Below are 22,835 nucleotides of genomic sequence, written 5' to 3'. Positions count from 1 at the left end.
GGGCTGTGTTTGCAGCGATGTTTGCGGTGCTGTTTTCGGGCTGTGTTTGTGGCTGTGTTTGCAGCGGTGTTTGCAGCGATGTTTGCGGTGCTGTTTTCGGGCTGTGTTTGCGGTGTGTGCTGTGTTTGGGGCTGTGTTTGGGGCTGTGTTTGCGGTGTGTGCTGTGTTTGGGGCTGTGTTTGCGGTGCTGTTTTCGGGCTGTGTTTGCGGTGTGTGCTGTGTTTGGGGCTGTGTTTGCGGTGCTGTTTTCGGGCTGTGTTTGCGGTGTGTGCTGTGTTTGGGGCTGTGTTTGCGGTGCTGTTTTCGGGCTGTGTTTGCGGTGTGTGCTGTGTTTGGGGCTGTTTTCGGGCTGTGTTTGCGGTGTGTGCTGTGTTTGGGGCTGTGTTTGGGGCTGTGTTTGCGGTGTGTGCTGTGTTTGGGGCTGTGTTTGCGGTGATGTTTTCGGGCTGTGTTTGCGGGGCTGGGCTGTGTTTGGGGCTGTGTTTGCGGTGTGTGCTGTGTTTGGGGCTGTGTTTGCGGTGTGTGCTGTGTTTGCGGTGTGTGCTGTGTTTGGGGCTGTGTTTTCGGTGCTGTTTTCGGGCTGTGTTTGCGGGGCGGTCCCGCGGGGGCCGTTCCGGCGCGGGGCGGGGCGGCGCGAGGCAGGTGCGGGGCGGGGGCGCGCGCGCGCCGCGTGCGTGAAGTCACCTCTGCCGTCACGGCGGGCACCGCCCCCTCGCGCGCGCTCTTCCCGCGCGGCCCTTTCTGCCTTAAAAGGACAATGGGGCGCGCGCAGCCGGCCGGGCCCGATTGATGAGAAACGGAGCCGTGGGAACGGCGCCTGCGCAGAGCGGCCGAGGGGCGGGCCCGGTGGGCGGGGCGTGGGGGGGCTCGCGCGGCCGCCCGCGCCGGCGGCAGAGCGCGGGGAGGCGGGAGCGCGCGCACGGCGGGAGCGCCGCGCTCCGCACGGACGGGAGTTGGTGGGCGCAGCGCGGCGGTGAGTGATGCCTTCCCTGCTTGCTTCTTGTTGTTCGGGGTGGCTTTTTGTTCTGTGTTGTTCTCTCTTGGTGGGTTTTCTTTTATTTTCTTTTATTTTTTTTTTTGGCAGTGTTGGGATTTAATTTATTTTTTTCCAGTAGCCGGTGGTTTATGTTCATTCCAAGTTACTCCCCGGAGCTTGTCCGCAGTTTTTGCAGCGGCAAAAAGACTTTGCCGCCTTAAAACACTTTGACACGCGTGTGGCTGCTGCGAGCGGCGTTGCGCCCGGTTTTTTCTTCCATGAGTAGAGTTTTAAAGGATGCGCGAGCGGAGAGGAACGCCTCCCGCATTGTTGCGGACCCATCCCTGGAACTCTGACTTCTTCCCCCCCATCCCAAAGTACGATTAAATCTCCAAGTCTTTAGGAGGAAAGAGTAGCCAGTTCTCCATAATTTAACTCCGCAGGCAGTCCCAAGGTGCGGAGCGGGGTTGGAAAACCGGGCTGTTTGGTGATGACGGGCTGCAGGGCGCCTTTCCCGGGCCGCGGCTGCCCTGGCTCGCCACGCGGGTGGCGCGGCCCCGCCGGTGCGGAGCGGGTGCCGCAGGTGCGGCCCCGGCGCGCCCCGCAGCGCACACCTGTAGCGCCCGCGCTCAACTTGGTGCCAGCGGCGCGGCGGAGGGGAGGGGGACCCGCCGGTGCCCGCCATCCCTCTCTCGCCGTGTTTCACGTGGGGAGAGCGGGGCACTTCTTATTGTTTCCAGTTATCGCTGGTAATTGCGGGGGAGTCCGAGTCCGTGCACGCTGCCCAGGAGCAGACCGTGCGGCCGTGGGCTGGCGGGACACGTGCTGTCCGTCGCACAGGTCGCGGCGTGGGGCCTTCCCCGTGCTGCCCCCGGCCCGGTGCGCGGCGTTGCCGGCGTGGGGCCGGTGCGGCGGGCGGCGATGGCGTCCTGCCGCTCCCGTAGCTCGGTGCCGGTGCGAGCGGCTCCCGTTCCTGCCGCCGCCAACAAGTTTTAACTCGGGGCTCCGGAGGGCGGCGGGGCGGGCGGCGTGCCCCCGGCGCGGCACGTAGGCAGCGCCCGGCTGCAGGAAAACAAAGGGCTCGCATGTGCTGCGGGCGGCGCGGCTCCCCGGCGCGCCGGGGCACAGCGCTGCTCCGCGCCCGGCGGGGGCTCGGCCCCGCGGTGCCGGGTGCCGCTGGGGTGACACTTGTGCGCGGGACGCTGCTTTTTAGGGGCTGCCCGCCGGTTTTGGAGGAGTTTGGAGGGGCGGTGAAACTTTGGCTGCCGGCGCGCTCCGCACGGCTCCGCGCTGCGCGCACGGCGCTGGGGCGGGCAGGGCCCGGCGGCCGCCCCGGGGCCGCCCCGCGCTCCGGGGTCCGCCTTGCCCCCGTTACGGCGTGCCCGCGTTGCCGGGAGGTCCGCGACGGCCCTTTGAAGTGAAACTGTTGCCATGTTTGAATTACGTCAGGGCCGAGCCATGAGGAACCGGCGCGGGGCGGGGGGGAAGGACGGGGGGCGGCGGGGCACGGTGGGCACCGCGGCGGAGCGGGGCTCCCGGGGCTCGGCGGGGCGGCCGCCGCTCCGTCGCCGCTTCCCGCCGCTCCCCCCGCGCCGGATGGGGCGGCTGCTCCGCGGCCGCGTGGTGGGGCGGCGTTTGCAGCGCGGGGGCCGCCTCGCAGCGCCCACCTCCGCGCTCGGGGCTTTCCTCCCTGGCGCGCCGCCTTCCCCTTCCTGTGCTCTTCTCATTTATTTGTGATTTCGCCCGTCCTTCGGCGAGTCGAGCGCTCGGCAGGGCCGGGAGGGGCCGTGGGCACCCGCGTGTGCGCTCCCGCGGCTCCACCTGACCGGCGGGGCCGCCCGCCAAAGTAGGTCGTGTGCCCCGGGGGGGTCTTTGTTCCCGGCTCCGGCCGCCGGCGCTAATGGGGGAGCGGGGCCGTGCCCGGGGCCACGCGGTGGCCCGAGCTCTGCCGTTCTGGGGCGTTTTTCACCGTTGTTATTCAGGGTTTGGTGGGGTTTTGTTTTGTTTTAAAGTCGCCGCGTTGCGCCAGGAAAGCGCTCCCCGTTGCGCTCTCGCTTTGGCGAGATAAAAGTTGCCGTATGCTCTCGTAGCCCCCTGTCCGGGTGCGTGCAGCTGATGAGGGGATTTAAAGGGACCTGCCAAACCTGTTGTTTACGCAGCGAGCGGGGCTGAATCCCACCTGCCCCGGAGCCCCCCCAGCGGCGCGTTCCTGGCGGGAACAACCCCGGTTCATCCTACAAAGAGCCTCGTCCCCGACTCCTGGCCCGTCCTTCGGACCGAAATGATTCAATTTACATTACAATTGCTAAAAGCTTGGGCGCTGTGGCTGTGCAGGGCTGCCGATGCAGGATGCTGCCGTGCCCTGAACACGTGTCTGCGCTGGAGGCCGGGCCGTGCCACCGTCCCCTCGTGGCTGGGGAGCGGCAGGAGAAGGCCCAGCGTCCTGCCTTGAGCCCACAACTGCAACAGCACTGGTTGTGCTTGAGCACAGCCTGTGATGCTCTTTTTTACTTTGATTGGGCGCTTAGGAAGGTGGCAGGCGACAGCCGGGCTTCACACGAGTGTTTCGCTCTTTAGACAAGGCAGTCGGTGAGGGTGATGGCTCCTCAGCAAACTCCTTTCCTGCTTGCTTCCAAAGCTGAGACTGCTCCTGGCAGCCGTGTGCAGGGTGTGTGCACCCCCTTCTCACCACCCTGCAGGCAGACAGATCCACTGTGTGCTTTACAGCTTTTTAAAATTAGAGATTGCACAAACTGTGTGCCAGAGGTTTCCAGTTCGCTGTCTGTCCCTCTCTTCTGATACCATGTGGACACTCAGCTCCTTTGGTACACAGGTGAGCTCTAGGTTTCCTGGGATCTGTGGTACCTGGTAGAAAAGCAGCAAGTAACAAGTCGGGATTTTCAAACACACCCACAGGCATGCAACATCCAGCTCCCACTGAAAGTAGGTGGGATTGAGTGCCAGAGCCTCTGGGAAAAATTCCTCCTCACTTCATTCTCTAAAAGAAGCTAATTGCCGATGTATTCAGTCTTCCTTTAAGAAGAAAATATCAGTGACTCCTTTGCAGAAGACGTTAAAAAAGCTGATAAATTCACAGAGGCTAAAAATAAAGTTAAAACTGTGACGGTTTGTTGTCTCACTCATGCTGAACAGCTCTTTCTGTGTTACCTAACTCTGCTTTGCATTGATTCTTAACACCTCGTTTCTTGTACCTCTCTCATAATGACATGAACAACATCCGCAGGGTCCTACTTGGCAATCAGCTTCGTTCTTGCACCCCCTGTAGCACTTGCTTTTTAACACAAAGAAGAAGCCAGTGAGCTGGGACTTGAAAATTGCCCAGGCAGGGCTCCATTTCACAACTCAAGCCTTTGCATTTCTGTAGAATGTGCTCAGTCCAAAGTCCAAGTGAAATGACCAGTAATACTGCTTAAGGACACGGAAAAGTATCCTTTTTAATGAAGTCACTTCAGTTGTTCTGCCAAATAATTACTGCTCCTTCTGTTTAAGTCCCCATCCAGGTATGTTGTCCTCTTTAAAAACAACATAAAAGAACCTGGCCAGAAAACACAAACCAAAGCTGTTGTGTCTCATGATCTGAAGTGGCTGTGATGCTTTTTTGGTAGCAGGTGCTCACAGACGGCATCATCACAGCTGTGGTGACTGCACCCAGATAAGCATCTCAGCCTGAACTCCAGCACATTCCAGCACAGGAAAACATCCCAGTTTTCCTGCTGGGCTCGGGCTCAGGCTGAGCGTGGTGTGAGTTAAGCAATAGGAGTTTCAGGCAGGGGGAAGTCATCTTTCAAGCTGGAATGTCTGCAGGTGGGACAGGTTTGGAATTTTTTTTCCCCCTTATGCAAATCTTGCTGATTATTGTTTTCATGCTTTGGCCTATCCCTTCTGGAGCATGAACCACATGGCAGCTCAGAGGAACACCCACGTGGCTTAGCCTTTCAGTTCTCTAGCTCAAATGAGTTTGGAACTTCCTTCCCAGGGAAGATCCAACAGGTGAGTACGCTTCTTTATGACTTGACTGCTTCTGCAAATGTAACTAGGAACAGCTTGTGATCCAGCTAGGATGCCATGGAGACTCAGACATGGGAAAGAAGTGTCCAGTTTGATTTTTGATACATGCTTAATAGTTGCTGCTAGGTGCACTGGGTGTGCTGAGATTTCGCTTACAACAGTAGCTGTGGACATCTACCAGCAAAAGAGTGACTTGCTTATTTTGTCAGAGGAGAGATTCCTGAAGATGTGGTTTTGACCTTTTCTGGTTTTGCTGAACTCATCAAGTGAAAGCATGCTGTGACAGTCAGATGTTCCTGGTAAATACAGCTTTCCTCCAAGTAAAGTTGTTTTGGGTGGAGAGAGGAAGGAAAGTGCAAGGAAAATCTGAGGATACAGGGAACCAGAAGAGTGTACAGTATGCACAGTTCCAAGGTTATGGTTGTTGGTTATTGGTGCCTCTGTTTTGAACTATAGGGAGAGATGACAGTAAAAAATATTTTTGAAGATACTGAAGTTGCATTTTCAGATTACTCCAATTAGATTGGTCTCTTACCATTCTTGGAGCATTCTGCCTCTGTGCATGTTGAAATATTCTTTTTTTTTTTTTGAGGGATCCAATCTTAACTTCTCTTCCAAGGGTTTTTTGCAGCAGCCTGTGAACTCAGGGGAGGTATGTTTATGTTGAGCCTCTGATAGAGATCAGTTCCTCTGTTGATGTACAGTTCTCTGTCTTGCAGTTGATTTGCAGTAGAGGTATTGCAGTTTATTTCAGCAGAGAGACAGGCTCAAGAATTTATTGTGAGATGGGTGACTCTGCCTCTGGTGCCATGGACAGTTCTGGAAGCATTTTTCATGTGTGTGCATGTGCCTGGGTGTATGCTCCTGCAGATGCAAAAGCCAGAGCACCTATGTTCTTTCTATATTAAGGCATCTGTTTAGTTCCCTTTAAAAGAGAAAAAAAAAGTAATTTTGTCTGTGTTTCTTAGTTCCAGTGAAATGCTGTAGGGATGACAATTGTGAGATTTTTACTTTTGACAGGAACCGGCTGCATCAAGGTATGTAGGGTAGATGGTATTTTTCTTCAGCCCAGCTTCAGGGAGGCTGTGCCAAGGCTGTTGTGTACACAGAAAGGGAAATCAAATCGTTGTTCTCCTCTCTGGCGAAGGTACTGGCAGTTCTGGGTTGCACAAAGGATGAATGATCCCGGGTCAGAGAGGGGAGATGGGAAGAGAGGAGGATACTGATACTGTGTATTTGCACTGGCGTGCCTCTGCTCCTCTGTAACTCCAGGGAATGTTTCTCTTTCAGCTTTGCAAAAAGCAGGTGAGCATGTTCGTTCCCACTGGCCTGGTAATTGTGTTACAAAGTGAGACGTGCCTGTCTTCTAGGAATTCCATCCTTTCTATTATAAAAGGTTTTCATTCTTCTTGGGTGATCAGAAAGAATGCAGAAGGAATCTGGAAAAGCAAATGAAAGTGGCTCGGCTTACTCTGAGATCTGAAAGAGTTCAGAAGTTCTTCCCTAACTTGAAAACTTAATGAGCATCTGAAGCAATGCCTCCTTTTAATTTAGATCATCAAATTAAATTTTGCAAAGAAAATTAAGCACCGAATTCTAGTCCTGACAGGTAACAAAAACATGAAACCATTTTCACACACATGCTTCTTTGTACCAGCCTTTCACAAAGGTAATAAGCAGGGTGTGGGGATTTTTTTTTTTTTTATTTCCCACTACTTTTTCTCTTCCTGACTTCACCATTCTCTTTTGCAAGACAAGTTTCTATTTTTGATGCTGCTTTTTCAAAAGTGAGAGGGCAGAAAAATGGTGAGAGCACTTTCCTGGGGACTTTGCTGAGTCCATTCAGGTTGCTAAAGCAGTTATATAAAGCAGAACTTGAGGGAATAACAACTTCTGCATGGAGAAGCTGTGGAGAGGGACACCAGGAAGGGAAGAGGATCACCTTTCCCCTGGCTTGGGGGAATACTGCTTTCTCACTAGTGCAGATAGTTCTTAATTTCTGCAGAATGACAGATAATGCTCTGCTGAGATTTCTTTTTTTGAGATCTGTCCCTTTCACTTCTGTGCAGCTGCTGATACATTTTTATAACATGCTTAAATTTGGCAAACAATAACAAAGTTAAATAGCATTAATGGCATGCTTAAATTTGGCAGAATTATGTTGTGTAATGCTTTTTAACTTCTGGGCAAGTTACTTCGTTTCTACTTGCCATCTTTTTTTATCTGTCCCAAATTTTGTTGAAGTTCCTCAGCTAAGATTCAGGTGTTAGGGCAGCTGGCATCCTAACTGCCTGCTTCTAATTCAATATCTAAATTGCAAAGCTTTCAAGTTAAACCTTAAATGGCACAGTCACATTTATTTCTAAGTCCATATTAGCTATTAAGCTCTCCAGCTGACAGAAAATTTAGTGTATAATGGTCAAATGGCAACTGTTTAGGATTAAATGTGTAACTGGACTGACGCCTTCCATTTATGACTGCACTTGGATGCAGTTGTCAGAGAAGTCTGTTTAACTTGTGGTTTTGCTACTAGCTCTTCCCCATTCAGGCATGATGTGTGGTAATACCATTGCTGACCATTCATCAAGTGGGAAACAGATGGCACTAGTTTCCCTTCTATTGAAGGATGGTGTTGAAAGGCTGCTCCTGTGAGAATGGTAGCAATGATGCAAGCCAAAATATTTTCAGAATATATGTGTTTTCCAGTCTTTGCCAGAACATTGATTGTAAAACATGCATCTTATTCTACTGTGGTGTAAATACCAGCTGGTGACAGAGATCATCTTATCACTGCTGGATTCCTAGAAGAAGCTTGGTTAGAAAGTAAACTGCATTGTTGGTAGTTGTTTCTTGACACGTAGCAGTCAAGATTTTCTTGCCATTTAAGTTTGGCAGCACGGGAGAACTTTGTGTCCGCAATTAGTCTTTGGCTTTCTAAAGAAAAGTACCAGACCACAGATTTAACGTTGGAGTAGTCATGCAACATCTAAAACTGCTGTTTGGAAGTTGAAAATTCCCAGGTGAGCACACTGTTAGATCTCCAGAGGCTTGTTGAGCAATGTCCTCAAGAGTATCTCCTGAAGAAGCACATCAGGTGCTAAGAAACCAAATACTCAGAGTGTTTGCCTAGATACTCTGTTGTTTATTTCCTTGACAAGCCAGGAATATTTGCCTGATTTGGCTGTGCATTCATTTGCTGCACAGCCAGCAGAGGCTGAGGGTAGTTCTGAGAGTAACCATCCCTCCATGGGTCCATTCAGCTGGTCACTATTAGATACCTTCTTTTACTTACTAGATCTACTCCTGGCCTTCAGGTCAATGCTGTACTAATACAGGGAGCAGTGAATCTCCTAAGAAGCCTGACACCATTTGGGGTGACTTTGCTGGATATTTGCACAAGTTAACCTCGGGAGAACGTAGCCCTAGGTGAGCTCCTTGTGCTGTAAATGTGAAGAAAGGAATTCAGCACTTGAAGCCTGTGTAAGACAGCATGACCTGGGACAGGAGGGAAGGAAGGACTTATCCTCTCCATCTCTCTCCTAGGCCTGGAGGATCTCCTTGGCATTCAGCTTGAGCAAGTGCCTTGCCATCAACAGGCTCTACAAGTCAAGACAAGCTTTATGGAGAGTTGAGTTTTCCTAAATGTTGGTGCAGTAGTAATTGCAAAGAGCCACAACCTCAGTGAGCCCCAAGTGGTCTCTATATGCTAGACTGAAATGCACCCTTTCAGCTGGAAACAGGTTCCTTGATGGATTTTGTGTCAGAGTATTAGCCAACAATATTGGATACAATTATTATTTTTCTCTTGCTCTCGGGAGTCTGGGAAACTGCATGTTTATTTTGCCATGCTCCTGTACTCTTGATCTTCCCCCCTGAGGTAGGGGGATGTGTTTTCACCTCTGCACAGGACTGTGCCTGGTCCTGGGTGGTTCCCTAGCTTTTGCTGTGGTCCCACAGAAGTGTGCAGGATCTTTTCCTGTTGCACACCATCCCCCTGTCAGTCAGGTGAGTGTGATGCTGAGTATGATCGTTTTGTGGAAGCATGTTTCTGACCTCACCTGAACCTGTCTTTCAAAATATTTTATTGCCATAATGATGTGGCAAGTCCTGGCAGTGTAGGCACAAGATTTCAGATGATTTTTCTCTGTACCACTGGAGGGTAAAAGGATTACAACCCTTACCTTTCTGAAGGTGGAAGATTTGGGGACAGATGCCTATGGCACAAATGTTAACCAGTAACCTGAGTTGGGTTACTGGGACTTGGTAGTACCTGGGACTGAGAAGTGACTGAGAAGTGACTGAATTCCTCCTCACTACAGTTGCTCCTCTCCTGAAAGTCCTTCCTGAGCTGCTGGGTCATTCAGTATTTTTTTTTTTTGGTCAGCTTCTTAATGAATTCAGCAGCTTGGCCTTGGTTAAGGAAAGAGAGGGAAATGTTGTGTTATTTGCATGGCTCCATCCAATTTTAATTTTTTTAAAGCAGTGGGAACCTATTCTCCTGGAGCATCCTGCAGCCTGTGCCCCCCTCTCTGAGCCCTTGGTGTGTGGTGAGCAGCAGAGGTGGCTGCTCGCTCCTTGCAGCAGGTGGTGGAGGCAAACCTTGCAGCAGGCTCTGCTCAAAAGAGAACATCTTGGAACAGTCCCTGCCTGCATTATGAGACTGATGCTGTGTGGCCTGTGAGGACTTGCTGTGTGTCCAGGCCTGGTGCCAGGAGAGCAGCAGCTTTGCTCAGTTGTTGGTTTGGGTTTTTGAAGCGCTGTGGGAACCCTCTTTGCTCTGACTGTGCTCATGCTGTGTCAGACTGTGCAAAGACCACCTTAGGGGAGAGCTGGTTAGGTGGGGATCATGGTGGCTGCAGTGGCTAACTTGAGAAGTTTCTGCCTGGAAAACGCCTCCACTGTGTGATACCTGCTCTGATAGCAAATCCCATCCTTGGTGTACTGAAAAGAAGGAGCCAGGAGTAGGAGGGCATTCTCAGCTTGCTGGGCTGGCACCAAGCGTGCAGAGCTGGTGGTTTCAAAGCAGCAACTTCCCTGTGACTGGGGTTCCATCCTTTTGGCGGGGCATGTGTGGTAGGCACATGCTGAGATGCGCCCCAGGGTCCTGCTCCCTGGCCTTTCTTTCCTAGCTTGGTTTCCTCCCCATGGAGAGCAGGGTGGGGAAGGCAGGAGGCTGAGAACAGAGCGTGTGCTGACATGGAGCTGGGATGCTCACCCAGGCCCTGAGAACAGAGAAGTGCTCCCGGGTCCTGCAGTGCAGACAGGGCCATTGAGGGCTGGGTGCGACTCCACCCTGCTGTTTTTAGAGCAGCTTTTCAGGTATGTCTGCCCTACAGCCCGGGGGTATGACTGCAGCTCATTTAAAATCACTCCTACTCACTCTCAGCAAAGTTTGCCAGGGGTGTTTCCAACCAGCCCCGGTGGTGGTGGTGGTGATGAAGTAGTTCAGTGACCCAGAGTTCAGCTGCCAGCTCCTTATCCATGGCTTGGACACAGGGGCTGTCCTGCAGCCTGTTCTGCCACATGCACAGGCCTCTCAGTGGCCAGGTTGGCTGCATTCACACATCTGGGCTTTGCTGCCTCTAGATGTGCCCTTGGAGTAGATTTCTGCAGTAAATGAGCTTGTTATGGGTCCTGCTGGGTATTGCTTAATATTCCAGCTGTTGATTATATAATTTTCTTAACAACTGCATTCTAGGTGCATCTGTTCTTCTGAGGCAACGTGGGATGAAAAAACTATGCCCTAATCTAGCATAGATTTTTGTTCTTTCATTATCTAACAGTGATAATTAACACCAGTTTCTGTTTGTTTTCACAGGAGGGTACAGCTGGGAGGAAAAGATGTTTGGCTTTCACAAACCGAAGATGTACCGGAGTATAGAGGGCTGCTGTATTTGCAGAGCTAAGTCTTCCAGTTCTCGTTTCACTGACAGCAAACGTTATGAAAAGGATTTCCAGAATTGTTTTGGGTAAGATTCCCACCTTGGTCAGCAGTTTTGGCATTGATCTCTAAGCTGCAAACCTGATGTAGTGTCCTTCTTGCTCTGAAAGCCTGAAAGATTACGTGTGTAAACACCTACATAAAATAATGAACTCTACACATCCATGGGGGCTTTCTGTGGGTCTGAAAATTCAAGAATGTTAGCTAAAACTTGATGAGTAAATATTTAGCAGTTTCAGCAGGGTTTATCCAGAGTACCCTGTTACAAATATTGGTGTCTTTGTTCAAATAGGACATAGCAATGTGTTATTAAAACTTCTCATTGGAAAACCATTCTCTTGGAAAGTGATTAGCTTTCCAGTTAGGTAATGTTACTTGAAGGCACTGGTAAATAAAACTATAAATACTAGAGATTTCTTGTACCAGTTACTGTGATCTTTCAAATTTTTTTGAATACTTTTGAAGAGCTTTGAAATTTTGTATAAAATTCAGAAAATTTTCCCACTTTTTCTAGCAACATTCTTTTCATGTAGTGAACTTTAGAGTGCTTTGTATTTACCTTGGATTTTTGTACACAAGTCTGGTGCTGGCAGTTTTCCTTATCATATTTCTTCACTACTGTCCTTGGCAGTCAAAGGCTGTGTGCAGATCCATTGCTTTTTTTTTTTTGGTGGTTGTTGTTTTTAACTGCAGCAAAGCATTTTGCAGTTTACCATGACCATTGATGTTGTGCTATCTGAAATATGTTTGCCAAGGTAAAAATGCAGACTGACCACTGGGAAAATAATGGTTTTCTGAGCCTGCCTAATTCATCTATAAATGATCCAAAGTCTTCCTATTTAATTGGCTGAAAGATTCTGCAGTGTTTCCCTGTTATATTTCTTTTAGCATGGATTAGCAGTAGAGATGGTTCCTGAGGAAAGCTTGTTAGAGGGAGCAAGTATTGCTGTCATTCCAGGGAGTGCTGTTTCTGAAATCTTATCCTGTGCTCATGTGGGAGTGTGTTAGGTGATGTTTGTTACTCATCCTTGAAGCTCTGTGGGAAAGTTAAGACCTGAGCAAGCTTTTGATGTTTGTTCCCAAGTGTACGTTTGAATAACATGATTATTCCTCCTGCTCCAAACGAACCAATCCACTGCAATTGTGTCTTGGTTTTGGGGGAAAAGATTCCAAAACCTGCAGGTGATGGGACTGTTGTGTTCAGTGCCCCTCTGGAGGCAGATGGTGACACCTTTTTATTTCTGTGTGGACGAGTGCTTTCTGAAAGTGAGACCTGATCTTTAAATGGCACTGCTTGAGCATCCCAGATTAACTGTAATGTCAGAAAAACAGAATTTCAGAACCCTTCTTATTCATCAGTTTTTATCCTTCTTGCTGTTAGCAAGTGGGGGTGTGCTCTTCTTAACTGTTGTTAAGTGATCTTTGCTTTTGTTTTTGCCAGGCTCCATGAGGCTCGCTCAGGAGATATTTGCAATGCCTGTGTTCTTTTGGTGAAAAGATGGAAAAAATTACCAGCAGGATCCAAAAAAAACTGGAATCACGTTAGTAATTCATTTCTCTTCTGCCCCAAAACAAACTCTTTCTAGAGAGGAGAGGTGCTGGCAGGGGTTTGGGGTTTGCTCTTTCAGCCATGTATCTCTAAATCCTTCCTGGAGTATTTACTACAGTGTGGCTCCTGCCTGCTTATGTGCAAATGCTGATTATGCAAGCCTGAGATGCAGTCACAGACCAACTTGCCTTGTAATTCCTTGCTTTGAAAAGCTCATAACTTTGTCCAAAAGTCTCTTATGACATTAAAAAAAAAAAACCAAACAAAAACAACCCAAAAAACAAATCAAGTTTGGCCTTTATCCAAAATTGGTTGTTTTTTTTTTTTCCCCAAACAAAGTGACTTGCTCAAGCAACACATTAATCAATCTCATTTTAATTACAATGACTAATAATCTTGCAGCTATTTTCGCTCATATCTTCTGTTTTGATATGTCTAATTCAATTCAGGCCTAAGGCTGGGAGGATGATCAGGATTCTTTGTGTAATTTTTATCCAGGATGCCTTGACAGTAATGGGAGCCATAACTATGGTTATTATACTACCACTAGCTTTGCTCAAAAGTTAAATTTATGACTAAAAAAAGCTCCAAAAAAACCACAGAGCAAACGCTTGGCAGACACTCCTAACTGGACCTGTATTAACTTAAACAATTATTTGGTTCTAAACTGAATGTGTTAAAATGGGAAGTTGGCAAAAGTAGAACCAAATGTGCTTTTTAAACTAGTTTGCCGTGTTTTCCTGCAGGCTCAGCCTCTTGCAGAGGCAGAGATTTAGCCAGATTTAAATGAAACTGGAGAGTGTCAGTGCACAGAACTGCCTTGGATTAACTAAGGGGGTTTGGAACACCTTCTGCTAAGTCAGTACCTGTGTCTTGACTCTGGCAATAATACCTCAGCATGATGCACAAGTATTCAGACATGCATTTTCTCTGTCCTAGGTGGTAGATGCCAGGGCTGGACCCAGCCTTAAAACAACATTGAAACCAAAGAAAATGAAAACCCTCTCTGGAAGCAGAATAAAGAGCAATCAAATCAGCAAACTGCAAAAGGAATTCAAGCGGCACAGTAAGTGGATCCAGAGAGATTCTGGCAGTAAACTTCAGCCTCCCCTAACACAGCTCACTGTGAACTGGCCAAGATGAATCACTGCCTAGATTTGGTTGTGTGCACTCCCACATTTGGGCTCTCCCTGTTTTCACAGCTTCTTATCCTCTGAGAGTTTTGGGAGGGTGTGGAATGAGAAGGAAGAGCTTGTGTGCAGGGTGGTCTGCAAGACAGGTGGGGAAGTGGCAAGGGGGCATGAGGAGTCTGGCTTGAAAGTGCAGGCAGCTGTAGCTTATGTCCAACACTTAAATGACACATCTCTAGAAAGAGCATCTTGGGCAAAGATCTCTTTGAAACTGAAGCTGGAAGAGGCTTCTTCCTGCTTTCAGTAAAGTGCTGTGGCCATTTTCAGCTCTCTTTTCCCAAAAAACATTGCAGTCTTTTTCTTCCATGTGTACTTTTAAACATAGATTTACCCCCCACCCCCTTAAATTCCTACCATGTTTCCTTACATCTTTCTCTGCCAGTCTCAGTGATTTCTTTCCAGTAGCATAAGGACTCTCCAAAGAGATTTGGATTCATAGCTTTCCAACAAAATCATCTGCCAGTTATACTCTAAATGTGTGTCAGTACTTAAGGCTTTTCTTCTAAAGCAAACCTTCCAGCTTCTTCACTGTTGCTCACCTGGTCTCTCTCTTTCAGTTATCCTGCCTAGTCAGAAGGAGAAGTCTCCAAAGAATCAGTGAAGGCCCTGACCCAATGAGCTTTTATCTCCTCACTCAAGGCACTGCAGTTAATTTAATGTTGTCACTGTAGCTGCCAGAGATGGCAGCTGAAAGGTGGGAGAGCAGACACTGTTAAGGTATGTGTCTGCACTGGGTCTGTAGTTCCTGGTCTTGATCCAGCAAAAGCTCAACACTACCTAACACATAATGGGAATATAGAATATATATAAAATGGACTATTGGGAAGAGCTTTGCAGCACTTTACCTGAAAGGATGAGAAAGAAAATGTACAGTGAGAGAGAGTCTGGAGCACTGATCTTCACTGTCTTGAGGGATCTCCCAGTGATTTCAGAGCGTGGCTAGGTTTGAGAGCCAGAAACTGAAGCCTGATCCTGAACCTCTTTCCAATCCCTCATGTACAAGGACTCCTTCCACTTCTGAAGGCTCTTTGACAAATCCTGACACTCTCTATGCTGAAACAGGCAGGAGCAAGTGAAATAAATGGGTTGTCATTGTTAGGTTTTTCTTGTTAATTGAAGCACCTCTGTACCTCTGCTCCCAATCCACAGGTCAGGAGGAGGGTAAGTCACTGGGTGCATGTCCTGACCCTTGCATTTCCTCTTTGCCCTGCAGATTCTGATGCCCACAGCACAACTTCAAGTGCCTCCCCAGCTCAGTCACCCTGTTACAGCAACCAGTCGGACGACGGCTCTGACACGGAGCTGAGCGCTGGGGCCAGCAGAACACCAGTGTTCTCCTTCCTAGATCTCACCTACTGGAAAAGGTAAAAAGCAGCAGAACCTGCCCTCTGTGCAGGCAGCAAGCTCACTTTGCATACATGCTGCTTGATTCTGCCTCTTCATCCTGATCTGGTATAAGGATATAATTTGCAGCACCTGTCTGTTCATGCTTGGAAAGAAATGCCTCGTGTTTAAGGCATTTTCCCCTATCTCCTTTCAGTTCCCTAAACATTAAAACAGTTGCTGGGAAATATTTTTGCTGGTTTTGGGAATAGCAGATTATATTCCTCTCTGTCATTATCTCTTATTAAAACTATGCCCTGTAGATATGATGTGTTGCTACATACAAGAGTGCTCCCAGTTGCCAGCAAAACACAGCATTTGATTTGGTTGACCTGTGATGGTAGTCATTTGGAAAAAAAAAAAAAGCAACCAAAAACCTGGAGTGGGAGGAAAACCACAATGTTTTCTGGGAGCTGACGAGCTTGTTATCTTTTATTGCATGTTGTGACACAGTAATCCCTTGTTTAGCTAATTGCTCAATTGAAATTGTTGTGACTTTGCTGCCTCCTCTCAAATAATATTTGCAAGTGCATTGTAGCCAAGGTTAGTTCAGACCAGATGGTTGTGTCTGAAACTTCTCTGGGAAGCAAAGTTGGAGACTTGGTTTTTGTTTAGGCATGTTTGGATTTTTTCTTTTTTTCTTTGTTGGTTGCCCCCCCCCAAAGACTTGTAGATTTAGACACAGACCTGTTTTCTCTTTGTGAGCAGTCTTTTTGCCGTGTCCTCTGGGCTGGAAGCTCAATAAAGCAGTGTCTGGGGTCAGACTTGCTTTTTTGCATGTTTGTGAATTCTGTATATTCTAAACAAAGTATCTGTCTCCCTGCCATTTCTTCCAGGCAAAAGGTCTGCTGTGGAATTATTTACAAAGGGCGTTTTGGAGAAGTCCTCATAGACACTCATCTCTTCAAACCTTGTTGTAGCAATAAAAAGTCTGCCACTGAAAAGCCAGAACAAGAAGGACCCCAATCTCCAGCAATCTCCACCCAAGAGGAGTGGTGACTTCCTTGGATAGCTGCAGAAGGTTATACAGATCCTCTTATTCTCTGGAAAAATACTAGAAAAGTGACTGTTCACTTTGGACACCTGCTATGCTGCCAAAAGACTATTCCCTGGAACTGTTTTGGGTTTTACTGCTACGATTCCACAAACTCTGAAGCCAGTTTGTATCCTTTCAGAAAGACTGTACATAATATTTAAGATGCTATGGAACACTTGGCAAAGCTGAATGCTGCTGCAAGGTTGTCTAATTTTCCCCCACACTCACTTCCCAAGTGAAAATGGATGGGGTTTGTATATGAAAGTATATGTAGTTCATGTTTCTGTACTGAAAAAAGCAGTGGTTGGAAGCCTTTTTTTTTTTTTTTTTTTTTATTTTGGGGGTTTTTTTTGTTTTTTTTTTTAATTTCTTTAAAAGTTGGTTGGCAAACTTCCTAAATTCCCAAGAAAATATTTCATTCTTAGACATGTATGAGTCAATAAGATGAATTAATACATAGAAATGTTATAAGTCACCTCTCTAGTTATATAAATATATATTTTTGAAGGTGTGGCGATTTCACCCTGTACTACTGACATAACAAAGACAAATATTTCATCCCTCCCATGTGACACAGACTGGTAATCTGCAGACATCTCTACTTCAAGTGGTAGCTATCTGAGAAGGCCTCCAGCATAAAAGTGCTCTTGAGAAGGGGTGGGAGAGTTCCCCACCTTTAGCTAAGGGTTAAGATTTACCTAAGAACTGAACATGCAAAATGGGAGGTTACTTTTTTTTAAGCCAGCAGCAGGCACCCTGGGCTTGATGTTAGTAACCCCTGGTGGTTAGAGATGGACCAAGAAACCCCTTGATGCCCAAGTCAGGTGTAGATGGCAGCCAAAACTGAGTAACTGCTCTCTGTAGGACCGGTGCAGCTGAAATGTGACCACAAACAAGACTCCTCCTGGTTTTGGACCTGACAAAGAACCAAACCCCTTGCTAAGCACATTAGGCTCTGGTCCAGGGACGTAATCTGGTTGCAGCCTGGGGTTTGGATTCACAATAACTGTTTTGAAACCCTTCCTCTGCAGTGCTTCTCTGTGTTTGGGTTTTGTTGGTTTTTGGGTTTGGTTTTTTTTTTTTTTCCATTTGTTTGTTTAAGCAACTGCCAGGTCAACACATTTGTGAATACTGAATCGGAAAAGTTCTGCTAAGAATGGTGCTGTGCTGAATCAAGGCAGCAGCTCTGTTTGCATATGTGATCAAAAGATAATACTTTCTACACTGATTCCCAGACGAGCTCATGTGCAAATCGTTGTGACACTCCTTCAAACTCTGCTTTGCCTCTAGGGTGGAAGCAGCTTCCTGGAAGGTTGTGCTGCAGTTTTAGCTCCCAGTTGCTTCACGTTCCTTTTATGAAGGTTTAACTTGTGTGAGTTGGGAATTCTGCTTTTTGTTTGGTTGGTTTTTTCCTGGTTTTAGAGGGAGGGAGGATTGGTTTTTACTATTACTCTTTCGGGATATCCTACAATGGATTGCTACATGGTGTGATTCTTGTGGTGTCCTGTGTAGGGCCAGGAGTTGGAGTTGGTCCTGATGGGTCTCTCAACTCAGCATATTCTATGATTCTAAGCTTTCCTTTTTTGTGAGAGTCATTGGCATAATACTGTGGTGGGTAGGGTTTAGGACTGGATTTCCATGTAGTCTTGGTTCCTGAAACGGGAATACTTAGCAAATGAAAATATAGATAGGGAAAGATATGCAGGTTTTAAGAGGAGCCTCTACCCTCAAAGCTTTTTTTTTTCTTTCTTTTTTCCTCTCCTGTTGGGTCAGCCAATCTCTGGAGAGAAAGAAAATCAGGGGAAACAGGGCTTTGACTTATCACAGCCTTACAGCTTAAAGCTTTCCTTGGTCTCATTTTGTTTTTCCTAAACTCTGGGGCTCTTAAGGGAGGACAAAGCTGCTTACCTTGCTTTTATTCTCAACCAAATAGAATCGTTCAGGTTGGAAAAGACCGAAGCCCATTGAGTCCAGCCATAGCTACAATGGATACTTGATTGTATAAAGGCATAACTAGGTTGGTCATGTCTAATAAGGGCTTGAGCAAGAGTCCTCACTGTGTTTGCAGACACCTATTTCATGTGAATTTGTGTTTTCAGCATCAGTAATTCTGTACACCTAAGAAGGCTGCAGTGTTGGTGGTAGGATGTGCTCTGATACGGATCATCTCTTCTGTATTTATTTATTTATTGCTAGATTTCAACCGCCAGCTGCTTCCCCTACTCCCTCCCACCTCTTCCATTCCCGGTAGTAATGCAAAATGAGTAGTCATGCACTTTGTATTAATGTATTAGAAATCTATGGAACCTGTTTTGTACTTTTATACTGTTCAGACACTTGTAATCCAAACTTTGTTTTTACTAGGGTAATGAATAAATTTAGTCTTATTTAGAAAATAAGCAACTTCTCATGTGTTTATTTCAGCTCTGTTCTTCTGTTAATTAGATTTAGTGTTGGAGCCAGCCCAGGCAACCCATGTTTCTATTTGAACAAGACCAAGCCTCTTTTTTGAGGGGGTGTGAGGTAATTCCCTTCCTATTTAATTTGGAAAGAAGAGCAGAGCAAGGGAAGGAGGTGGTGTTTGTTATGACAGACAGCTGTCTCAGGGCAGAGTCACAGAGCTTTCCCCTGGCACTGCCTGTGTGGCAGGCATTCCTTTACTGGCAGTGGGTGGTGCTGGCATTCCATGGGGCCTTGCTCTCTGTCTAGCTCACCAGCGTTCATCAAAGGCCAGCTGAAGTAACAGCATTGAAGGGTTGGTGCTGACAGCATTTGGAAACATCCCTTCCCAAATCCAGAGGAGTTGTGGAAGAGCCTTGTGCTGCTCTGTTGAAGCTGGAGCCTGGTGTGTGTCCCTTCCCACGGCAGGCATAGGCAGCTGGATGAGCTCCAGCAGACTGGTGGGAGCAAGGTCTCTGGTAGGAGCTGTCAGTGAGTAACTGAGTTTAGAAGATAATGGGGAAAACATTGCAACCTTAAGCACGATGGCTTGTTGCAAGAGACTACTTTGGACTTCGGTGGAGATGCTGATTTATTCCTGCTGATGTGTTGGCTGTTTTCTTGCAAACTGAGCACGATGATATTCAGAGATCCATGTAGAAATAATTTCAGAAAACTCTGCATAGACTGCCAGATTGTAAGACGATAGTATCTGGTTTTGACATATTTGCATTATCTGCTGTAGATGCCTAAATATACCTTGGGCATAATTCAGTTCACCTAACATGTAAAGTCTACGTAAACTCACTGAGGGGAAGCAGATGCACTAAAAAGTGGTTTAAAACAGGTCACCTACTGTGCAATCCATTATTTGCAACTTTCCACCCTGTTTCAAACAATTAGTTCCTTTTCTCACTCCCCCTTAGACTGCTGCTGCACACCAGTGACTGCAGCTACAGTCAGGGTAACCTCTGGGTGCTGAGAGCATCTGTGCTGATGGATAGAGGAGTTTGTGGGGCAGAACACCCAACAGGGTTACAGCTGTGGAGGAGGAAGCTCCTCTGGGAACAATGGGGAGGCATCTTCAGAGCAATGGGAAACAAAATCCTGGGTGTAAAGCCCTCCTGTGTTTCACCTGGCTGAGCTGTCACAATGACAAGTGTGGCATTGCTAAAATGCTTCACAAAGCACACACTATAAAGGTGCTTTACAGAGGATTGTATTGAAAGATGAGAAAAACACTGCATGGGACAAGAAGGTATTTTGTTGGAGGTCACCAGTGGACCATGGTTTCCAAAGCCTGAGCTGGGCATCCAGTGCTGCTGCTGCAGCATGCAATGGCAAAGTCTGTTTGCTTTTGTGTGGTGCTGCGTGAAGAGTAATTTTATTCTGATCTGTACAGTTTTGTGTACAGTCTCTGTGTCTTCTACAACACTGAACCTGAGACATGTTTTCTGAGCAGATGACTGGGTCCCATCCAGTCCCAGTGACCAAACAATTACAGCTCTTTTCAAGTCATATAAAAACTTCATTTGAATGTAATGTAAGAAAAAGGGAAACTAAATGGCTCTTGTATCACCTAACACAATTTTTTAGGTTGTCCAGATCAGGGGTAAGAGCATTCTGACATGTATTCTGCAGACCTGGTCCTGCAAGTGTCAATGCCAGAGACACAACTAACTCCTTTTTGGCTTCTTTTAAGTTTTCTGTCTCTTTCCCTGGACATCTGTCCATGAAGAGGAGAGGGAGCATGTGTCCAGCTTCTGTCCAGCTCCTTATTCTCAGACACTGGAAGTGGCACCAGAGAAATGCTGCTGGCTTCCTCCATAGAAACAGTCTACAGTAAAGCAACACAAAACCAGTGCTCCTTTACAAACCCTCCTATATGTAGGGTTTGTAAAAATGTTGTGGCATTATTTGGTCGTGGTGGGCATCATGTTGCCAACCCAGCCTTTTCAGGAAATTCCATTTTGATCTTTGGTAGCATTTCTATTGGAAATTCCATGTTTCTGTAGACCAGCAGCAGCTTTGATCTCCATTAATGGAGTAAGTTATGTGTCTATAGAGAAGTTACACATTCTGAGAATAAAAAGGTAAGCAGAACCCTTGTGTACTCCAAATCCTGAATGTGCTTGAAATGAATGCAACACTAACATTTCATACCACCTATCATTGTGAATTAAGATTTTGTACCTCTTTTATATTTATTAATGAGACTTATTTGGCAAATACTTTCTACTGTATCTGAGAGAGAGGTTATCACTACAGGAGTGTGGGACATTCCTTGCCATTGCCTCTGGCCCAGCAGAAGAGTGACTGGAAAGGGACAGACTGCTCAGGCATCCTAACCCTCAGTTCTGGGTGTGGGAAGGGGCTGCTCATGATCCTGCTCAGCCCTTGCCCTCGCTGCTGGTGTCTCAGCACCACAGACTTGGCTTCATATCTCAGCTGCAGCCTTGGCCCAGCATCCCTACAGAAGCCAGAGGATGGGAGAGCACTGGAAACGGACAGGAAAACACGCCGTAGCTGAGACTTGGAGAGGAATGGGGGGATCGGGCCCTCTGAGCGCTGCAGAGAAGGGGGTGGCACGGGTGACTCTCGCTGCCGACCTCTACAGCACGGCCTGACAACACCAGGGAGACCACGGGCGTTTATGAGGAGCTTGGAAAGCCTCAGTCCCCGACGGCCCCGCGGGAGCCACCGGGGCCGCCCCGTGCCGCGGACGGGGCGCGGCCCCCGCCGCTCCCGGGGCCGCCAGGTGGCGCCGGCCCGGCCCGGCCCGGAGCTGGGAGGCAGCGGCAGCGTCCGGTCCGGGTACAGCATCCCTGCCGTGCCCAGGGGCAGTGCCAGCGTCCTGGGCATTCCCGGCTATGGGCACAGCATCCCCGCCGGGCCCAGGGGCAGTGCCAGCGACCCGGGCATTCCCGGCTATGGGCACAGCATCCCTGCCGTGCCCTGCTGCAGTGCCAGCGTCCCGGGCATTCCCGGCTATGGGCACAGCATCCCCGCCGGGCCCAGGGGCAGTGCCAGCGACCCGGGCATTCCCGGCTGCCGGTACAGCATCCCCGCCGTGCCCTGCTGCAGTGCCAGCGTCCCGGGCATTCCCGGCTGTGGGCACAGCATCCCCGCCGGGCCCTGCTGCAGTGCCAGCGTCCCGGGCATTCCCGGCTGCGGGCACAGCATCCCCGCCGTGCCCAGCTGCAGTGCCAGCGTCCCGGGCATTCCCGGCTGCGGGTACAGCATCCCCGCCGTGCCCTGCTGCAGTGCCAGCGTCCCGGGCATTCCCGGCTATGGGTACAGCATCCCTGCCGTGCCCAGGGGCAGTGCCAGCGTCCCGGGCATTCCCGGCTGTGGGCACAGCATCCCTGCCGTGCCCAGGGGCAGTGCCAGCGTCCTGGGCATTCCCGGCTGTGGGCACAGTATCCCTGCCGTGCCCAGGGGCAGTGCCAGCGTCCTGGGCATTGCCAGCTTTGGGCACAGCATCCCTGCCGTGCCCAGGGTCAGTGCCAGCGTCCCGGGCATTCCCGGCTATGGGTACAGCATCCCCGCCGTGCCCAGCTGCAGTGCCAGCGTCCCGGGCATTCCCGGCTATGGGCACAGCATCCCCGCCGTGCCCAGGGGCAGTGCCAGCGTCCTGGGCATTCCCGGCTATGGGCACAGCATCCCCGCCGTGCCCAGGGGCAGTGCCAGCGTCCCGGGCATTCCCGGCTGTGGGCACAGCATCCCCGCCGTGCCCTGCTGCAGTGCCAGCGTCCCGGGCATTCCGGCTGCGGGCACAGCATCCCCGCCGTGCCCTGCTGCAGTGCCAGTGCTCCTTTCCCTCTGCAGTCCCGGCGGAGCCCCGGGATCGAGCCGGGAGCTGTCGTGGCTCAGGCATGAGCAAACCTAAGTTCATGGTTGTCAGCCTGAGTAAATTAGTGTCATTGTGTCACCCAAGCCAGGTGGCACCAGATTTGGCCTGGTGAAAGCAGCTGGAGGCTATAAGAGAGGCGCAAAGGAGCTGCTGCCAGCAGGATCCCTTAGCAGGGAAAGCAGCTCGGTGGATGATGCACACACAGGTCTGTGTGCTCTCTCAGAGCTGCTGCGATGATGTGAGAGCCACAGCCACACTCAGGGTGATCCTGGCCCGGGTGCTGCTGTTCTGAGGGTGTGTGGATGTGTCTGCCCTGTGAGGTTCTGAGAGCAGCTCTCTGCTTGGCCAACCTCCACAGCAAAGTAGGGCACAGGCCCAGCACTGCTGCAGGCTGGGACACATGGCAGGCAATTTTCTTAGAAGCTGGGCTGGAGATACT

General features: G+C 49.0%; 1 protein-coding gene across 1 annotated transcript; it reads left to right on the top strand.

Moving 5' to 3' along the window:
* The first annotated feature begins 890 nt into the window (after positions 1 to 890).
* SINHCAF (SIN3-HDAC complex associated factor) lies at positions 891 to 16,420 on the top strand. The gene is made up of 6 exons (XM_066550320.1): positions 891 to 973; positions 10,824 to 10,974; positions 12,388 to 12,487; positions 13,435 to 13,561; positions 14,899 to 15,049; positions 15,905 to 16,420. The coding sequence occupies exons 2-6, from the start codon at positions 10,847 to 10,849 to the stop codon at positions 16,065 to 16,067; spliced, it is 669 nt and encodes a 222-aa protein (XP_066406417.1). The 5' UTR covers positions 891 to 973; positions 10,824 to 10,846; the 3' UTR covers positions 16,068 to 16,420.
* Positions 16,421 to 22,835: the final 6,415 nt, after the last annotated feature.

Source organism: Molothrus aeneus, chromosome 5 (assembly GCF_037042795.1).
Source record: "Molothrus aeneus isolate 106 chromosome 5, BPBGC_Maene_1.0, whole genome shotgun sequence".
In the NCBI taxonomy this organism is placed as follows: Eukaryota; Metazoa; Chordata; class Aves; order Passeriformes; family Icteridae; genus Molothrus; species Molothrus aeneus.
Note: the sequence above shows the minus strand (reverse complement) of the source record. Positions and strands in the feature narration are given on the sequence as shown.